Source organism: Neophocaena asiaeorientalis, unplaced genomic scaffold (genome assembly GCF_003031525.2).
Source record: "Neophocaena asiaeorientalis asiaeorientalis breed wild unplaced genomic scaffold, Neophocaena_asiaeorientalis_V1.1 scaffold232, whole genome shotgun sequence".
NCBI classification, from domain to species: Eukaryota; Metazoa; Chordata; class Mammalia; order Artiodactyla; family Phocoenidae; genus Neophocaena; species Neophocaena asiaeorientalis.
The window spans coordinates 2311268-2332278 of NW_020175672.1; the positions used below are offsets into that span (position 1 = coordinate 2311268).

At 34.3% G+C, this 21011-nt stretch overlaps 1 protein-coding gene across 1 annotated transcript in view; it reads left to right on the plus strand.

The window, feature by feature from the left end:
• EPHA7 (EPH receptor A7) overlaps positions 1-21011 on the plus strand; it is a 164137-nt gene that overhangs the window by 51110 nt on the left and 92016 nt on the right. The window contains exons 4-5 of the mRNA XM_024731803.1: positions 7898-8053; positions 8871-9206. Coding sequence (XP_024587571.1) covers positions 7898-8053; positions 8871-9206 — 492 coding nt within the window. The remainder of the gene's footprint in view (positions 1-7897; positions 8054-8870; positions 9207-21011) is intronic.

Consider the following 21011-nt stretch of genomic DNA (forward strand, 5'->3'; position numbering starts at 1 on the left):
CTGCCACTGCCAGTCAGGGATGCACGCAGAGACAGGATGGCCCTTCCAGAACCTGTCTTTCACACTCTTGCTGAGGCACCACTGAAAGACTAAGTGGGTGTGAGTTAGCATGTACCGTTTTGGGGTGGTGATGGTGATAGAAATATACGTGTTTTTACAGATAGCATTTCAACGAAAACAATCGTGCTAGAGTTTAACAGCTAGATAACCAGTTACTGTGTCCTTAAAACAACCTTTTGAAAATTGAAATAAAAAAAAAAAAAACTAGTGTCTCTAGCTCTTAGTAATTAATAACAAGGAAACAAGGACATCGAAGCCGAGAATGTGAAAAGGCTTTGTCCAAATTGCATACCAGTAAGTGGTGGCGTGGATTTGAACACAGTTCTTTGAGTTAAAATCCAGTTCTCTTTTGAGAATAAGAGAGTAAGAGGAAAAAAGATTTTGAATATTCTAACTTGACATTTTTTTCCTCTTTTAATCATTTTGGTAATGAGGTCAGGCTTATGGTGAGGTTCTGGTACAGTAGAGAGTGTTTAAATGCCAGACTTCAGCAAAATTCCCAGCGTATTTCAAACTGATAATTTAACAAAGAAGAAAAAACTGTTGACACAGTGCTTTGTTTTATTTCCTTTTACAGTCTAAATCCTGAAAATAAAACTTTTAAATCCTTGTTATTTTACATCTGTTTCTTTTCCACTGTATAGTATCATAAAACATGAAGTACTCAATTAAATAACACAAATAAATAACATATATTTATAATGCCCCCAAATTAGTTTTTCTTTTTAGTTTTAAAAATCCCAAAATTATTTTCAGCACTTGAGCACCTTTATATTTCGGCATCATTTCTTTTCTAAACTCTTACAAGTTAGTTATGGGATAACATGGATGGTGCTTCACAAACTGTAATATGCTCTTTACATCATGTTGTTTTTATCCTCCCTGCCCGCTGTTCATTCTCAATGTGAACAAATCATAACATGTCAATGACAGGAGGTCTGGCTTTCAGGCCAACTTTTTAAATTATTCCCACTGAGGAACTGTCAATAGGATTAAAATACAGATTCTGGATCTGTCCATTCCAGATGAGGTCAGCACTCTGAGCAGTGGGAATACTATTTCTGCAATCTGTGTTTTCCCCTTTGCATGCAGAAGCATAGACATTAATATGACACAAATATTTGAAAGCTCCTATGGAAACAGGCTAGCTTTGCCTAAATTAAGTCAGTTGTCCATCTGCAATAAATAAAATAACAGCATTCATTAGAATCCGTAGCTATGTATGTGTGTAGATTCTACAATAATATTAAAGCCCAGAAAGTTTCAATTACAGAACAATCCACTTATAGTTCATAATTAATAAACTCTTTGCAGCTGTGTAACTGTGGCCGGAAACATCTGCAAAGCCTCATATTTTACACACAGACACATACACATAATTCCTTCAGGAAAAGTTTAATTGTGCTTAAAATCACAGGTCTGGAAACAGAGTAAGACCTGAGGAAGCTGAGTCTAGTTGTATTCAGTTAGCTCCTTGGAGGATGAGTTGTGGGGGGAAAGGAAACCTGCCCTTGTCTGGCACAGGTGATGTAGGTAAAAAATAAGAATGTTTAAGGTCTATTCATATATTCACTGAAAACTAACTTTGTATATTATGTCCCCTACATATAACTTGGTATTGATAAGCATCTATTTAAGTTATAAAATTACTCAGTAAAATGCTAGTCCTTGGATAAAAGATAAATTATTATTTATAAAACTCTAAAATTAGAAATGGGTAAAAAGAATATAATGATTATATATTTTCCTTTGTTTCGGAATTTATAGTTAATTTTTTACACCTAAATGTAGCTTTATAAAAATAGATGAATATAGAGCATATGTGTTAGAAAGGCAAACTAACATATTTTCGACAGATAAAATTTGGTATTTTTTCTTAATGTTGGCTAACTTAAATGTGCAGTTTGAAGCTGCATCATCAATGGATTTTATTATACATGACACCTTTACTGAGGTAAAATTCACCTCATGCCAGTTAACAATCTAGTGTTTTGTTAGTATAGTTATAGAGTTGTACAACCATCACTACCAATCAATTTTTGAACATTTTCATCGCCCCAGAAAAAAACCCTGCACCCATTAACAGTCACTTGCTATTCCTCTCACTGCCCCAGCTCTTAGCAAGCACTAATCTACTTTCTGTCTCTATAGATTTGCCTATTCCGGATATTTCATATAAACAGAAGTATATAGTATGTGATCTTTTGTGACTGGATTCTTTCACATGGCACAATGTTTTCAGAATGTATCAGAATTTAACTTCTTTTGATTGCTGAATAGCATGCCATCGTGTGTATTCATTTATTAGTTGATGGACATTTTGGTTGTTTCTACACTTTGGGCTATTATGAATAATTCTGTTATAAACATTTAGTTATGTTCAAGTTTTTGTGTCAGTAAGTGTTTTCATTTCTCCTGGGTACATACTGAGGAGTGGAATTGTTGGGTAACATGATAACTATGTTTAAACTTTTGAGGACTTGCCAGTTTTTTTCAAAGTGCACCATTTTACATTCCCAACAGCAGTGTATGAGAGTTCTAATTCCTCCATATTCTTATCAGACTTCTTTTATCTGTCTTTTTTAATAGTCTTCCTACTGGGTATAAGTGGTTTATCATTGTAGGTTTGAGTTTCATTTCCCTGATGACTAATGACCTTGAGCATTGTTTTGTGTGTTTATTGGCCATTTGTATATGTTCCATATAGAAATATCTATTCAGATTCTTTGCCTGTTTTTTGATTGGCTTATTAAGAAATTTTAATGTGTTGATTATTTTAAAATTCTAACTTATTGTAATTCTCAATAATATCTAATCTTATCTCCCTCATCAATTTTATGGTGGACATATCTTTTATCATGCGTTCTTTACAGACTTTGATAGTCCAAGAAAAGACCTAGAACCTCCAGGATGATGATTCTAAACACCTGGAAAGCTTTTAAAATATAGATATATCCGAACCTTAATAATGACTCAGTTATCTTTAATAGGGCCGAGACAGTAGTCTCTTTTCAAAGCATCCTTCATGTGCAGTCATGGGGGACAGCCCACTAAGATACGGAGTTTCAGTGCCTTAATGTTCAGGATGGGTCAGTTATGTCTGAAAGTAAAGATGGAGTTTAAGATTTCTTAAAAAATGTGCCCATTATGGTTGAGGGAATCTTTCTTGGCTGTAGAGAAATTCTAGAAGTATGTGGATTTTCTGGGATAACCAGTTTGTGGGAGAAGGTCCTTAGAAGTACAATCAGATAGGATATCCCCCAAGCTTACCCTTGTAGGTCATAAACCTAAAGCACCAGGGTAAGTGTGAGTATCTACACCCTTGATCAGAAAAAAAAGAGGTATTCCACTTCATCCAACTGCTTAGCCTAAAGAGTGGAAATTTGTCTGCGGATTTTACAGTGGCCTTTAGGATTGTTCATTGAGAACACAGAGTTGTTACACCAGTACCCTGATTGTTCTACAGACTGCCTCATGCAAGTATATACTCAAAGGCCTGGCACCCCATTGCTTAAACACTTGAAGTCCATTGAAGACAGCTATGGAATATGCTAATGTTAGGAGAGTTTGAGAATCAGGATACAAGGCTTTTGTATCAACTCTCTTATGTATTTAAATATCTTTGTGTTCAGAATTTTGTTGCTCTTAAGTAATTTACTTATAAATGGGAAACCCTGTTGCACTTTGTGTGTGTGTGTGTGTGTGTGTGTGTGTTTTAAGAATTTAAATCCCACATATTATTTGAACCAATTTTGTTACATAAGACAATCTTCTTATTTAAAAATAGTTGAAATTAAATATAATATTACAGTTACTTCATTGCAGTAAACAATATAGCAGATCTTGGAATATAGTATATTTTGTAATGTAATTTAGTAGGTATATTACAGTAGATAATATCGTTACTGTCCAGTAAAAAGAAGTTTCATGTGCTTCCCAGGTTTTCTTTTTCTTTGGTGCTTTTCCATTTAAACAACTGGCTAAGTGAAAACTTGCTCAGTGTATGAAATCTGACAAGATTATGGCTCTTAGCTCTAGGATAATGAACTTATGTTATTTTATTCATTAAGGCCCTGAGGGCTAGAAAAAAAGAGTCCAAAGAATCAGTCCCAGGCCTTTGTGGTAACACTGAAAAATACTGTTACTAAACTCATTGGTGAAATATTATTTTTACAAAAGTAAATATTGAAAACAAATTTTATACATATTCCCAGTCTTCATCAGTCCAGTGAAATATTACCTTAAAACAATGTTCAGTTAAAAAAACAAAGTCATCGAAAGGCAGGAGATTAAAATGGTATGTTTCTTATTGTAACTAATTTTACCATAAGTGCATACAGTATATTAATTAAAGTTTGCTTTAAGTTCAAATGCTGTTGAACAAATTGAGAAATAAAGCAAAGGAAGAAAAAAGTTTTAAAACTGCTATTATTGCACGATTCCTAGAAAGTTATTCTTATATACTTCATCATTACGTATAAAGGGAAGTTATCTTTGATTGAGGTTTCAGAAGGCATTTACCATGAAAAACTTTTTTACTAGTACCTTTTTGGAAAACCAGCTGCATTTATAGAGAGAAGAAATTGCCCTTATTTCCATGTAGGCTTTCGGGAGCAGCTGGAGGGCTCGTCTAAGTCTTCCTTAAGTGGTTAAATCTCAGGTTTATCACTTCACCCCAGTCTCTCTCCCTGAGTATTTTACTCAAGCTATTTCATCTAGATATCTCATCTAAAATTTTAATTTTATGAGCATCTGTTACTTCCTTCCTAAACATTTTACTACGCAATTGCTCACTGCTGTCCTGAGAGATACAGGTTATGTCTTCTCGTGTTCTTGGCTTTACTCTTCACACCATAGCTCCCAAGATTTTGCACTTATTTTTAGTAAATCTAAATTAATAGCTTCCTTAGATGTTAAATGAAAACTCTCTTGTTACAACTTATTATTTTCAATATTAACTGAACTGAAACAGAATAGTACTTCAAAGAAAAAATGTTAAGACTTTTATGACCACATTTTTTTGAGATTGCTTCTCTCATCATTTAATGACGGCCATACATGTACTCCATCATTTTGCAGGCATCTACAATGCCAAAATTCATGGTGAAATTGAGGAGATCTATTTCATATCTCTTCTGTAAGGTGTACTAGGATATCATTTCACCGTTTTCTAAGTTAAAGTAATAGCTTTAAATTAGTCAAAGGGTATAATAAAAGGCAACAGGGGCCCATTGAAAATTCATTTTGGGGGTTGCTAAAGCTTTGAGACCCATTGAACAGATGCCAGACGTTGGCTCATTCAGCAGTCAAGGCTGGTGCAAGAGCATATGGTTGAGTCTCAGCAGTCCTGTGTTCTAAATCCAGTTTTAGCCTAGACAAACAGAATTATTTGAAGAACTCAGGTTAATTTTGCTTCAAATCTGCTTTCCCATCTGCTAAAATGGTAACAGAATTTAATGAAATTTGAAAGTTGAATGATAAGGGTTTTAAATTTCTCTACGTTAGGTACTGTTATACATTCTACAAATCATGTAAGTGGAGCAAGAAATGGACCTACTTATTTGTGGTAAAAGTGGAAGTAAGCCTTTGATTAGAAGCCTTTATTTGCAATAGGAGGGTGAGAATTGCGAGAGATTCCACTAGGTAGTTTGCTGCCTACAGTTCTGGAAGCCTTACCTAGTGGATGATAAATCGTGTTGCCATTCCTCCCCCATTTCCTTGCTCTCCAACTCCTCTCCCTGTAAAAAGTGAGTAAATACACATAATATCATCAAAGACTCTCAGCATACACCTCTTCTCTCTGTCTCTCTCTCTCTCTTTTTCTTTGTTAATTCTCTGGGCCTTAATGTTATCAAGCTGCAGGTTGTGAGTAAAACATTGCCTTCTCTGTGTTACGGATGTTCTATCTGATTACTGAATTACAGATGATACATGGGGCAAGATACAGTGCATACTTAAAGAAAGAAATTTCCAGCCTGAGAAATCCATGCTAAATCCTTTATCCTACTAGTTAACCATTCTTTTATGTGGCAAGATTGTATCTTTAGAAACATTTTAAAGTGTTATTTTGTTTCACATTATTTCAAAATCGAGGTCGTTTTTCTCTCTGTGTCTTAGATTTGTAGTAATTGCTACAAGAACATGTGAAGATGCATTAAGCTTAGTTGCCTAATATGTTTGTGAGTGCTTCCCTCTTGTATGAATTGAGGAGGCCAACTAAAGGCAGACTGGCTTCTGAGGGCAGCAGTGGATCATAATTTACAAAGAGATGATAGTAGTTCTGTTCACAAATCAATAACTTATCTATCACAATATGACCTATCTTTAAGTTTCTAACTTATCTAAAATACCTGTCTTGTTCATATAAAACACCCTTATATTCTTGAAGCTTAAAAGATAATTTGGAGTTCTCAGTTGTACCAGATTATGTGTTAAATATTCAGCATGTGAACAAAAGCACAGAATGACTTGACTCTTTTCTGGAGAATATACTATCTTAATAAGACAGGATTGTTTTTCCCACCCAAGAGTGAAAATGTGCTTACACTCCTGAATAATGCTCAAGTTGAGAACATTAAACAAACTTGAATCTAATACATTAAAAGTTATAATTGAATTTATGTTAAATATTCACTTATTTTTCTTTATAGATATGATTTATTAATTTCTATTAAATTTGAAGGTCACTAAAACTTAAATAGATATTCATTTAATAAAGATGGAGGGTAAATTGAATCTATTTAATATATTCAATGTATAGTACCATCAATTAATTTTAAAATTGTTGAGATAATGAAAATTGAACTTGCTAAATTTTAGTTGAAGATAAATATGTAAAATGTCTGGGGATAGTAAATAGTTCCAGGTTACTTGATTTAATAACAAGTAGTCTCTAAGTGAGTTAGGGCAACTTCACTGGAAGGTGATAGAGATGTCTACTCATTGCTGAGAGCAGTTGCTGGGTTAGTGTGACTATCTTAACCTCTCCCAGCAGAGGAGAAACAGTTACCACCTGTTTGTAGTTGATGGCTTTCTCCTTATTTCTGGCAGAATAGGTTTCTTCTATTCATAGGATTTCATTATTTTTAGTAACAAGGAAGTTCGCTTAGTGGAAAGCAGCCTGCCTTGGAGCTTAAATTGGTTGAAATTATATCTTGAAGTTTTCTGAAAATTGCAGGGTGTGAGGGGGAATACATTTCTATCATTTTCAGATGACAGTTTTTACATCACTATTATTTCTAGTCAGGTAATAAAATTAGTTTAATATTTTTCACTATGAACCAAATTCACACATAAAAACTTCATTTATAGCTATACTAGATTAAGAAAACATAACTTTGAAGTGTGTTAATGCAAATCAACAAGAAAGTTAATTATTACTGAAATCAAAGTTCCCCTGAATTAACTCTCCTGAGACTTTATCTAAATAAATTATGCTTGTGTTTAGTTTTGGGTGTTAGACTTTGGACTCATGCCAACTACAGGTGCAAGTTTGCTGTATCATTTGGTTTTTATTATTTTGTTTTAAAATACAGTATTATAAAATTGGGTTATTGATATACACTAAACAGAATTTTACCATAAAGGGCATGTTTTTCCCTTCTTTTTTCATATAATTAGAGACTTATGGTTTATAATTAGTTCCCAGGAAACATGACAACAGATATAAAAAGAATATGTTAGAAATTTCTTATTGGAATCTAGGTTTCTATTGAGTCTGGTGATAGCAAATTTGGAAACCAAAGTTCACATTTTATTCTTTGCTAAATATTACTAAAATTTAAAGAAGGTCTGTTTGTTCTCATGTTTCTATTTTCACTTTGTTCTGCATTCCCAGCCTGTGGCCGTGGGTTCTACAAATCCTCCTCTCAAGATCTTCAGTGCTCTCGTTGTCCAACCCACAGTTTTTCTGATAAAGAAGGCTCCTCAAGGTGTGACTGTGATGATGGGTATTACAGGGCTCCATCTGACCCACCGTATGTGGCGTGCACAAGTAAGTTTATAATTGTAAAATAAGGACTTCCAAGTCCCTTCCATTTGTTTGTAGTACTGTGACATCATTGAGATAGGCATGAAATTTATGAGTACATTCCACAAACCGATGAGGCTAAACAATAATATAAAAGAGATACATCTTACATCATCATCAGTGTAATTTTCATGTCTGTCAGATCGAAATGCATTTTAATCATATTTTACACATGTATTCAATAGGAATAATAAAATGTAAAAGTTATTTGAGACTTGCATGGCTGTGAAATGTTATTAAAAAGTAATGGTTTCTGAATTAAAATTTTCCATCACTAAATAGGGCAAATCTTATATCTTGGTGCTTCAATTAATGAATGTTTGAGAGACTCAAATCCAAAGCCAATTCCAGACATTACTATAAATCATTCTTGAGCAGATTAAGAATGAATGGATGTATTCTCTGTTATACGGTTAAAAGGCAAAGTATTTTTAAACAACTGCACAACTGTTTTTTTAGGTGCATTAACTGTTCTTTTTTAATAGCTTGGAAGAAAAATAGCTAAAGACCATGGCAAAAGGACAAAGACAGTTGTTATCCTGTTTTCATTTTGACATATTAAATAGAAAATAAATAAGGCCTCTTGCCAAGTGAATTCAAGAAGGCTTTTATTCAGTTTCTCTAGGAAAGGTAATGAAACGTTTATGAGCAAGAGAGCATTTCAGGTAGTTTTCTGTATGGTGACTGAGCCACTAGCTTGATGCCCCATGTGGATCCTTTAGTTCATTTTTGTTTGTTTTTTGTCTATTTTTGTTTATTTGCTTATTTTTGATTTCCAAAGGGCCTCCGTCTGCCCCACAGAACCTCATTTTCAATATCAACCAAACCACAGTGAGCTTGGAATGGAGTCCACCTGCAGACAATGGGGGAAGAAACGATGTGACCTACAGAATACTGTGTAAGCGGTGCAGCTGGGAGCAGGGCGAATGCGTTCCCTGTGGGAGTAGCATTGGCTACATGCCCCAGCAGACTGGATTAGAGGATAACTACGTCACTGTCATGGACCTGCTGGCCCACGCTAATTATACTTTTGAAGTTGAAGCTGTAAATGGAGTTTCTGACTTAAGTCGATCCCAGAGGCTCTTTGCGGCTGTCAGTGTCACCACAGGTCAAGCAGGTATGTTTTTGTGTTTGTCTTGACTAAGTGAAAAATGTGACTACATAAGTGAGGTCTCTCACTTAAATGTCTCGTTAACTTGGCTCTACAGAACTTGATTATTCCGGCTTGTTGATTATTCACACCTTTAGCTTTTCTTTGCTATTTCTTCTGTTGCCTGTTAAACCATTACTAGACTCATTAACATCTCCTCCAGAGATCTGGCAGGAGAAAGAAAAGGGGATAAATTGTAAACCAATTAAGACTGCTCTAAGAGGACCAACTCTATTAAGATCTAGGAGAGGAGAAGGAAAGTATTGGACAAAATAAGATGTAGGATAGTTCTTGCATTTTTTATTTACCTTTTTGTGTGCTACGTGCTTATGATTAAAATCTACAGGATAATTAGGAATGAAGGAGTTGGCTTCAGTGTCTCACATGGTGTTAACCAGTTTTTTACCACATAAAATGTTGTATTTGTAATAGATGGCACGTCTGCCTTAAAATTTGCATGAGGGAATTTTACATTCCTCACTAGATTTATGATCATATTGATGTCTATAGTATTGGAATAAGTACTTGAGAGATCTCATGAGGCTTTCAAAATAAATGAATTTAAAAATATAATAATCATGATGATTATGAACTGGTAGCTTAGCCTAAAAGCAGTTTTCGCTTATTTTCTTATTGGCATTTAAGATGCCCTGCTTGGTCATTCTTTGCTGTGGTAAGTAGGTTTTGGAAAATATAAATTGGGAAGGAAGCTTCAAACATTGGAGACTTTCTAAACCTTTAGAGAAATATTATTATTGGGGGAAGTTCCAGAAATTGAGGGCTTTTTCAAACTTTTGAAAGTTCTTGCTGCTGAAGGATGATGCTATGTAGTCAGAGTAGCCAAGTGCTATGTCATCGTCATTAATAAAATTGGAACCTGCACTGGAGTACTGAGTTGTGTGAGCATCATAATAAGCTTATAAGAAGGTCTTCTTGATCTTTGGCTAGCTGTCAACAGTCAATATTATCCCACATTCCTGGACATAGACTAATCTATTCTTCATATCTATGCCAATTTTAATAAAATGTTACCTATTTAAATTATATCTGCACAATGAAGCCTATGCATATAGTCTCATGCTTACCATTTTGAACAGATTAGTGGGTTCCTATTCCAAAGGTTTTATTTTGATGTTTGTTTAAAAGGCTATTGCAAATCAGATTTCTTACGTAAAAGCTGAAGTCTGGAGGTAAAACCACATAGAGACGTTTAGATCTTCAAATACTGGACAAAAGAAGCAACTCATAACTGATATTTGGATTGATTCATTTGATTTAGCCTTACACCATTTGCCATTCTTTTATAATGCTGTTGTTAGTAGGTGTTTTTACTTGTTTTGCTTTATATTGAAATTTGTCAGCGTAACGTTACAGTGAGTGGGTTTGAAACATTTTAGGTCATGATTATGACACTAGAGCTATCTTTGGAGCCATTAATAAAAACTCTTAGGTCTGCTGAGCTAGAATAACTGCTTTATTCTTGCTGATAATAAGTAAAAGAAGGGATATTTTTATTTATTTTTTAATACAACCTAAAGATACTGAACTAATACCACAAATAGAGTTTGCCAGGTAGGCCACTTTGGGGATCTGTTTCCATGATCTTTAAATGTCCATTGTTTAATTGTTCAGGTTAATACTACACAGCCTAAGTAGGTCATAGATATTCCATAAGTTCCTGAATCAACTATCTTATAGTAGTTACGTAAAATGGCTTTGTCCCCTTGATTCTCTTCCGGTTAAGAGCAAACCAGGTTTGTTTGGTTTTGGGGGGGAGGTAATTTAAATGTACAAAAATTAGATTGCTATGATTACACAACTATGTAAATATACCAAAAATTATTGAATTGTGTGCTTAAAATGAGTGAATTTTATGGTATGAAAATGATACCTCAGTAAAGCTATTAATATTTTTAAAAGAATAAATACAATAAAGTTAAAAAGCAAACTAGGTTTGTACTTTTATATTAAAATATTAATTCACAATTGCCTGGTCCCAACTACATCTCAAATACTAAAAACCCATGAATTTACACTCTGCTTTCAAAAAGAAAAGCATTAATAAGGCAGCAAGCTGTGGTAATTTTTAAAGTTTTAATTTATTTTTTAACAGAGGAAATTTAGAATATGTTAATGACTATTGTTCAGTTAAATTTGTACCCATTCCCCCCACCCCATCGTCAATATTTTTGCTTTTTCTAAGGGGGGAATGATTTGAAACTGTCCATGTTTATGACTATCTGTGGAAACCTGCCAAGATCCTTAAAATTCTCATTCTGTGTTAATCAAACAGCATCACCTCCCACCTAGTTTATGCTGCAGTCCCTTCAATAATGAATTTAAGGATCTCTGGTCAGTTAACAGTTATCGCTCATCAGCAATCCACTGATGCCTAGTACAAAAAGAATCTGCAGGTGTCTGGGCAAGAAGAGAGAGTAAGGATGGAAAATCATCAGGCAGTGTTTGAAAGGTAGTGTGTACTTTGTAGTTCCTTTTCTATTAAGTTTGGAGTCTGGAGCTCAGGACCCCCCATACCAGTGTTTGTGGAAATGGAAGTACATTGAAGACCCCCTTGTCCTTTCCTCAGGGTAGCAGTAGGGTTATTGGTGTTTAAGGACCTGTACCCCACCCCCTGTTGCCACTTATGAGGTATGTGCTGTTGGGTGGACCGCAAAAGTTCTACATGAGTAAGATGGAGATAAGACGGTATCTATCTTCCTGCATTATCCTGTTAAATGAGATACTGGAGAAAACTTAAAAACTTTTTATTGTCATAAAAATGTTATTGCAGTGAGTAGCGTAATGAATGCTGATTAATCCTCTTTTTATGTAACTATGAACCTGTCAAGGCAAAGCACACTAAAATCTTTACCTATTGCCACGTGTCCAGGGTGGGGTGTATAATCGAGACAATTATGTGTTATAACATTGCAGGAGGGAGAAATTAATTTTTTTTTATCTAGTCACAAGTTATCTTAAGACTGAGGTTCTTATTTAAACCAATAATTAGCTTTAAGATGAGATGTTTATAGAGAAGCCTAATACGTGATATTCATATTTATATAGTTTTCGTATTTACTTATCGGGAACATATTACCTACACAAGCTGGCTGGAATGTATTCTTTTTGTTTCTGTTTTGTTAAGAATGATATTGACCTATTAAGGGTGAAGTCACACAGATCAAACTTAGGTAAAAGCACATGCATTTGATTTATGGCATTATAGTCCTCATTCTTCCTTACAGTGGAAGGCTCCGGGTAATTACACAAGTGTTCTGAAGAGGTAACTATTTAAATTCTACTTTTCAAAACATTAACCCAGCCAACTGTACTGAGTAGTATATGTTAAGCACTGTGCAAGATGCTGAAGATAGGAAGGCAAAGAATGGTCCTATCCTTATGAGGAGCTGTTACTATAGCAGATATATATTAATTTATACAACTAATGATAGGACACTTGAATATAATGTGATGCATGCTATAGAACAAAATTAGGAACAAAATACAGAACCCCAAAGAAGGAATGATTCATTCCATCTGTGGAAAAAAGGGGAGTCCTCACAGAAAAGATGCCAATCAATCTAGAACTTTAGAATGGATATGGTTTTGCCAGAAGGAGGACAAGTAAGTCATATTCTAGGCCCTCAGGCGGACCTGTCCCATGAAAACATAATCATTGCCACTGCATTCCTTCCACAGATCAAGTGCATTAACACACCAAAATGGGCTGCAGAAAAGTTAGTAAAAACGGGTCACCCTAAAATTACTGTCTCTGTCTGTAATACCTTCATTCACTGTGGGATCATTTAGACAACTAGATAATTTTTAACTTTTTTAGAAAACATAATATAAAATTATAATATGTGATCTTTCCCACAAACAGACTTAAAAGACTTAGTCATTATTCTTCAGGTCAGTGATCATGTTATGTTTTTGTCTTTACCATCTAACACAGTTCTTTCTGTGTTCCTAATGTCGTGTAATTAATTCCAGTAAGGAAACTAGTCACACACAAGAAAAGTTAAATGATTTTACGGGAGTGAAAACACTCAGACGTGAATGGAAAAGGCATAGGATTTGATATTTGATGACATGATAGCTTTGTGTTAGACAAATTATTTCACCTCTTTAACTTGAATTTTCTCCTGAAATAGGATCATGTTACTTGACTCCTCATATTGTGAAAAAAAAACAACTGAGCTTTTAGCTTAATACCTGTTATACTTGTTAGAATAAAAACAAAGTGTTTTTGTTTTCGTAAGTGTGTTATTGTACTACAACAATGATAATAATAGAAGTAATGATAAGGGTTACAAGTGATTGAACACAATACAGTTTTGGTACTTTTTAAATGTACCAGGTACACGGAAAGTGTGTCAAGTTGAGTGACTTAATGTCTGTGGACTCATGTAGTCCTCCTAAATAACGGAGAGGTCTGGGACAGAAGACCTCTAAGAGCCCATCTTATGTCCATAATTAAATGGACAATCATAATACAGTACAAACTATACATTGCACAGTGCAGGGTTGACTGCAAATTATTGATAGCTGAGTAATATGTGTACAGATACTATCATTTTTGATGGGATCCGTGACTTACAATGCTGTAGAAAGCACTGGGAAGGAATTAAGGATGAAAACTGGAACCTCTTGAAAGAGGATATGATTTTCCAAATTGGGCTCCCCAGAAAGCAGACACTTTGATGCAGATTCCTTGCAGGAGTTGTGTTAGGGCATGTACTTGGCATCAGCACCATCTGAAGAGAAAGGAAAGGAGAAGGACTGAGCAGAAGGGAAATTGAGCCATAATGCAGTCTCATTGGGATTCTCTGCCAGCTCCATGACAAGCTCTCCACCCATAAGGGACCTTCAGATTGTCCCAAGTTGAAGAGATAGTGGCAGGCTTTTTTACCTCTTTGTCGTACAGACACTGGCTGCAGACTCCTCTAGCAGGCTCCTCTAGGAAGGTGTCATTTTTCAGACAAGGAAATTCTAAAGGGCAGCAGGGAACTGAGGTTTGCTTTTGCGCAGCTATCTCAGCAGCTAGCAAATATGTTCTTCATTCCTTCACCAAGGGTAATGGGGACCGTCCATCATAACATCCATTACATAGAGTTAAATCATGCCAAAGGATACAAGGGGCAAAGTTCAGAGTGTGTTTAGAGAATAAGTGGTAGCAACTGGATGAATAAAGATTTGTGGGAAGAACTAATGGGAAAGTTTACTTTTAGGAAAGAAGAACTTTCTAATGGAGGGAGGAGATAGTGGGAACTGGATGTTTTTGAACAGAAAAGTTACATAACTGACCCTGGTTTACATCTTAAACTTTTGTGTATCTTCCACAGAACATTTGATGTATTCCATATAGCAGTTTGTTTTAAAAAAAAATTCTCCTGCTTAGCCTTGATTCCTCTGGAAAACAGATATATAGAAAACATTTTCTGAAAATATGAGAAAGTATCAGCAAAGTTGCCATTTTGAGGCAAAATTTCTTAATTTCTCTACAAAGATATCATATAGAATCTCTCTCAAAAAGAACTATTTTCTTTTTCTCATCATCAATTTTGTTGTATATGGGTGAATGGTTTATATAGCACTTATATACATATTATATCATTAAAATTTGAAGTAAATTTATAAAGTTGGTAAAACAAGTATTAATACCATTTACAGGTAAAAAGTTGAAGCTTAAACTTACCAGTGTCATACGGTAAATTATAAAGTGGCAACCCAAATTATTGTGATCAAGTATACCCCTTACCTCAGAATTATTATGCTCTGTAATCTTCTCATGGACTGCTATCTTAAAGAATTTAGGTCTACAGTCCTTTACATGGGAATTTGCAGATTGATTTAATGGTCTGGCCATAAATTACTCTTCAATGAAAAGGGGACCTCCTAAGAAGTTTTGTTTCCCGAGGATATTAATAACACATATAATCTCTGAGAGGGAGCATTGGTAACTATACTATTTGCCTCCTGGCTATGATTTTATTACCCTTCTTTAAGAAACTTCAGAAACATCCCTTCATATCTTAATGGACTAATTTCCCTTATGTTTTCAAATCATATTTGAAATCATATTTCAAATCTTATTTCTCTGTCAAAATTAAGATTGGCTTTCAGTATTCCCTTTACTTAGATTTATGATGTTTACATAATGTTCCAAATGAAATATAGCCATAGAGTTATATGATATAACATTATACATAAGCAAAATTCTACAAAAAGACAATACCAAAAGTCATTTCCTGTATTTGTCTGAAATATCTTCACTCACATTTATTAATGTGACTCAACTGTGATGATTTTTCTCATAAATTAACTCAGATCATCTCTTTTCAATGATTTTAAATAGTAGGCCATCAAATGATGTGTCCTTTAAGAAAAACCAATTAATTCCATTTGAGTTTATATATTTTGAGATTTCTTAATTTTTAAGGGAATATAATGTTAAAATAATATTTTCTTGTTTGAGAGCATTTATTGAGTAATATTAAAAGCAGCTATTACCATAAGGTGAAACAAGATATAAATGCAAAAAAAACCCAACAATGACAAAAAATGTGTGGAAATAGTGTCAATGTTATTAAAACATGCATACATATGTACACACACTTACGCAGTCTGCAGCAGAAAAATCAACTGAATGTGATTCCTTTAACGGTAAACCATTCAAAAATGCATTTCTGTTTCTAGTTATTTTATAAATCCGATGTATCTGAATGGCATAGCAGAATTCAGTCATGCTAATTTATACCAGAGGGCATGACATTTTAGAAATTTTATGCTTTGCTTTGCAAGTAGGAGCTTTAGACTATGTTACTGAAATTTAATTCTTTATAAAATATTTTTGTGACACCACTAATTTAAAAATATACATGTAGATCCATTTACAGTTTTTCTTCAGTGATCAGTAATTAAAAAATATATATAAAAGATTTTTTTGGATACTATTTTAATAAAATTTTCATTATAGGAAATGCAACCATGTGATATAAGTACTGATAACAAGTATTAGTGACTACTTGTTGACTATTTAGTATGTGCTGATCACTTTACGTGTAAAGACCCATATGCCTACACAGTACCTTCACATCCCAAATTCAAAATGAAAATTTGGGAGAAAATTATGTCTTTTTGTGATCTGATCTTACAGTAAGTAACTCATGCATTTTCTTATAATATTTTTCACATATTATGTGTGAAATGTTTGTCTTCCCTGTTAGAATTCACAGTGTAAAGAAACAGTGGCATCTTTGGTCTTATTCTCTAGCCTCTGTAACATATTGGGCCCAGGGTACATGCTTAGTAAACTTGTTGAATTAAATTCATTGCTTATTGTCATGTAAAGAGACTTTCTAAGATTATCAAGATTAATACATAAAGGATTAGTTAAATTCAAATGCATTATAATTTTATTTAAATTATGCAATGAATATATAAGATAATGATTTGAAGTATAAAAATTTTGTGATTTGTTCTTAAAGCTATAGATATACTTAAGATCTTAAACTGAGTTTTTATCCATAACTTGGTATTTAAGTAGAGATTTAGAAAAAAAGCTTCAAATAATCTTATTATGAAATATTAAGATACAAGTCACATTTAATTTTGAAAACTTTTATAATTCTTCATATTTTGAAAACCTGCAGAAGGTCAATTTAATTTTTTTCTTTTTGGACTACTATTTTAAGCACATGACACCAGATTTTTATAGCTTATTTTAATAGTTTTTTCCTTTGTGTAGTTTTGTAACTGCTTAAGACTATAGCGCATCGCTGTTCTATGATTTTTCTTGATTAAAATATATGTAAGGAAATGCCTGTAAGCACCCATGTTCTCACCCTACACCTTCATCTTCATCCCTCCTTCTTGTTCTCCAGTCTCAGTATCTTTGTAAGTTGTCATATCCACCCTTTTCTGATTTGATAAATATTTGTAGTGAACTATCTATGCTTATGTTGTCAGGGTGACAAGCTGATATGCATACTATTGAATGGAAAGACTCTGTTAACGTTTGAAAGAAATCTAGTATGTTTTAAGAGTCTCTTGTGTTTTCATTTCAATATATCTTAATCTTTTCTCAAACTCTTTGATCTCAAAATTGCTGTTTTGTGGGTAATGATATTTAAGTGGGAAGAAAGAGTTGATTTGTGCAATAACTCAGTTATAATACTGCTGTGGACTGAACTGTGTCTTTCCCCAAATTTTTATGTTGAAGCTTTAACCTCAGTGTGACTATATTTGAAGATAGGGACTAAAATGAGGTAGTTAAATGAGGTCATAAGTTTGGGGCCCTGATCCTACAGGATTAGTGTCCTTACAGTAAAAGACACCAGAGAACTGGCTCTCTCTCCATGCACATGCAGTGAGGAGAGGTCAGTGAGTGCATAGCCAGAAGGTGGCTATCTACAAGCCACAAAGAGAGGCCTCATCAGAACCTGAACCCTACTGGACCTTGATCTGGGACTTTCAGCTTCCAGAACTGTGAGAAAACTAATTTGTTTTTTTTTTTAAATACCAAACCTATGGTATCTTATTATAGAAGCCTGAGTAGAATAATACAAATACTCATCCCTGAGATAGTTTAGTTCCATCCTATTATTTTGAAGGAAAGTATTTATTTTCCATATGCATGAAGACAGCTAAGGCATGAACACGTTTTTGTGAATAGGTCAAGGAGTGGGAGTTGTAGGCATTTTATGCATTTCTGTGATTTTGCCCCATCAAAAAGTACTAAATTTATTTAGTGCAATGCATTAGTAAGTGCCAAAAAGACCAATAGTAATATTTTGCTTTTGACATTAAAAACACTCTGTTTTTTAAACCAGAGCCAATTCATTATCTCATAAATTGTAGAAGGTGCTACACTGATGGTAGCAGAACATTCGATACAAAATAAGTTATGAGTTTTGTTCCTGAATATTCAAGCTTGAGCAAGTTTGTCATATTCTTGGCAATTTTAAACTAGCAATTTCTACATGATTAAGAAGTGACTGCAGTTTCAGGATTTTCTAGTGAAAAAAATTTTATAACTCTATGTTTTAGATATTTAAATTTGTAACTTGTTAAATTTAAGCTTCCTCTAAAGAGACTCTTCAAAAAATATGACTACCCATTAGGATCATTATCCTGGAACAGTCCATAATGATGGAATTATGTAAAGTAATTCTTATTATATATGCATTGTCCTTAATAGGAGATCCTTCATTTTGCTACTGTCAGTTTGTAGAGATTATAGATAATTGAAAATATAGCCACTAGAATATTATTTATAAAGAAATAGCTACTTTACTTTTAAAGTCAAGAAGTTTGTTCAAGTGAGATATAGAAAATCTGTTTTAACTGAAATGTGACTAACCAGACCACCTGCTCTTTACTTTTAGGGAGAAAAAGATACAAAAAACAAGTTAACAGTATGGACTGATGTAAAACATGCAAAATTTTTTCAGGTTACAGTCCTGGGTCAATATATATTGAATCCATTCTCTTTTTCTGGAGGTATTACATAATCATAAATAATAAAACAGCAAAATATATGTAGTATAGTAAAATTACTCTGCTAAGAATACAAACTAACACGTTTGTGAAAGATTTTCAATATGAATTGAATCAAGAAGTGATTTTTGGTTGATCCTTAGTTGACCAAAACTGGTTACCTGATTTACTTGGTGGTGTTGCACAATACAAAAAGGTTTTGATCTGTGAGTTGTTTGCTTAGTTCTTATAGAGAAAACTGTCATAACCATTGTCCCAAAGGAATAGCATTATGAAGACAGGCACAGTTTCAGAAAAACTTCAGTTAAGAGCAAGAAATCAATAAGCTGCATTTCGGAGAATGAAAAGTCAGTGGATGGTAATTTCATACATTATTCATGTATAGACGAGTATATATAATGTGAATTGGTAGTGGTGATGATGATGATGATATTGATGATAAACATTCAGTGAAACTAATGTAATGTTGTATGTCAATTATACCTCGATTAAAAAAAAAACGGATTTGAAGTACATAAATAGGTTCCACCCAGTCCCATCTCCTACACTGTGCTACACCCGACTGTACACATCATTTTAAGCCATGGATGAGCTGAGGGGCATAGCTTTGAGACAGGTAGGAGATAGTTTTTAAATTGACAAGCATTTAGTTCTGTTTTCAGTACCAGTGTTAAGAGAGAGTAAATGTTGATTATTTTATTCCTTGCTTCGCTGGTGATGAATTGAAGCAAATTTGATTCAGACAAGCAACCTGGTGGAATGATGCAGAACCATCCACAAAAACATCTGTACTAATCAACCAATGCAGTAAATTAGAGCTACAAGGAAAAGACATTGATCCAAGAGAATCATTAACAGTTTTAACCAGCCGGTCTAAGTTATAGGGTAAAGGAGAGAACACTATCAAGATTTTGCTTTTCACATCTGTCAATTACTACTGCAAAAACCTGATTGCTACTTGTTTCAATTCAAACTGTTTTATGACTCTGGTTCCCTTTATGCTATTGTAAGCAAGAAACAAGGATTAAGAGGTAAAAACCCAGGAAAAATTATCCAAATTTCCTGTACTCCATTTACAAAGGAGTCAGTCACAAAGGGAGAGATAATTGCTGCAACTTAACAAAATAATCAGGGAGAAGGCAGAATGGATGATATATGTTCTGTGACGAAGCACGGGGCAGAGATGTGCATGCAGTCCTGTGGTTGCTTGCCTTATTTTAAGACACAAGGACTCGAGAAGATCCGTGAAAAACAATTAGCGTAACTTTAACGCACACAGTTCTTAATTATCCACAGCATGTTGACATCAGATAATTATTGTCCCAAATTTTAATAATATTTGATCATAACCTCAGCATATAGAAAGATGAAGAACACTGAAAATAGCATTCATAATGGCAGTCATGTATTATAGGATAACAAATGCGAGGATACTGGTTAAGCCATATCCCTATTGTATAGTTTATTCAAATGTTGCTAATACTCTTAAACACAACACCCTTAGCTCTGGTTACATTAGGCTGTTACATGTGATCTGATGTATCTACAGACATGTATATGGACAATTATAACTATATGTATGTTTTAACTTCATACATTTTATGAGCATATATACATTCCTAAATGAATGGATTTTAGGATGTTGGTGAGACTTAAAAGTTACAGGTTTGGGAATCATAATCATAGATGGCGAGTTAATGAATAGCCTTTTGGGGGAAAGAGGAGGTGGAGCTAGAATTTAAAAGTTTGAGAGAGAACTGGCAGAAAATCCAAAGCACATGACAAAAATCAAAAAGGAGTACCCAGACCATTTGGATAGGAGAGCTGTCACAGTAACCAAAGAAGGAAAATTTCCTGAGTCAGTTGATCATAGAATCAAATGTCACAGGAGGTCAATAGAATGGAGACAGAAGAAAGTCCATTGGATTTAACAGTTTCAAGCCATGAGACAATTTTGATAGACAACTTGGGGTAGAGAATGTCATGATCATGGTTCAAAACAAAGCCTCACACTATGACATATGGGGCGTAAGTGCTCGGTGTTGGCTGAATTGAAATGTAATTACTTTTTATGCTGATTTCATACAACATTTATCAGACTGGTAAAGACTCTAAGATAGGGACTTCCCTGGTGGCGCAGTGGTTGAGAGTCCGCCTGCCGATGCAAGGAACACGGGTTCGTGCCCCGGTTCGGGAAGATCCCACATACCGCGGAGCCTCTGCTCTGCAACGGGAGAGGCCACAGCAGTGAGAGGCTCACGTACCGCAAAA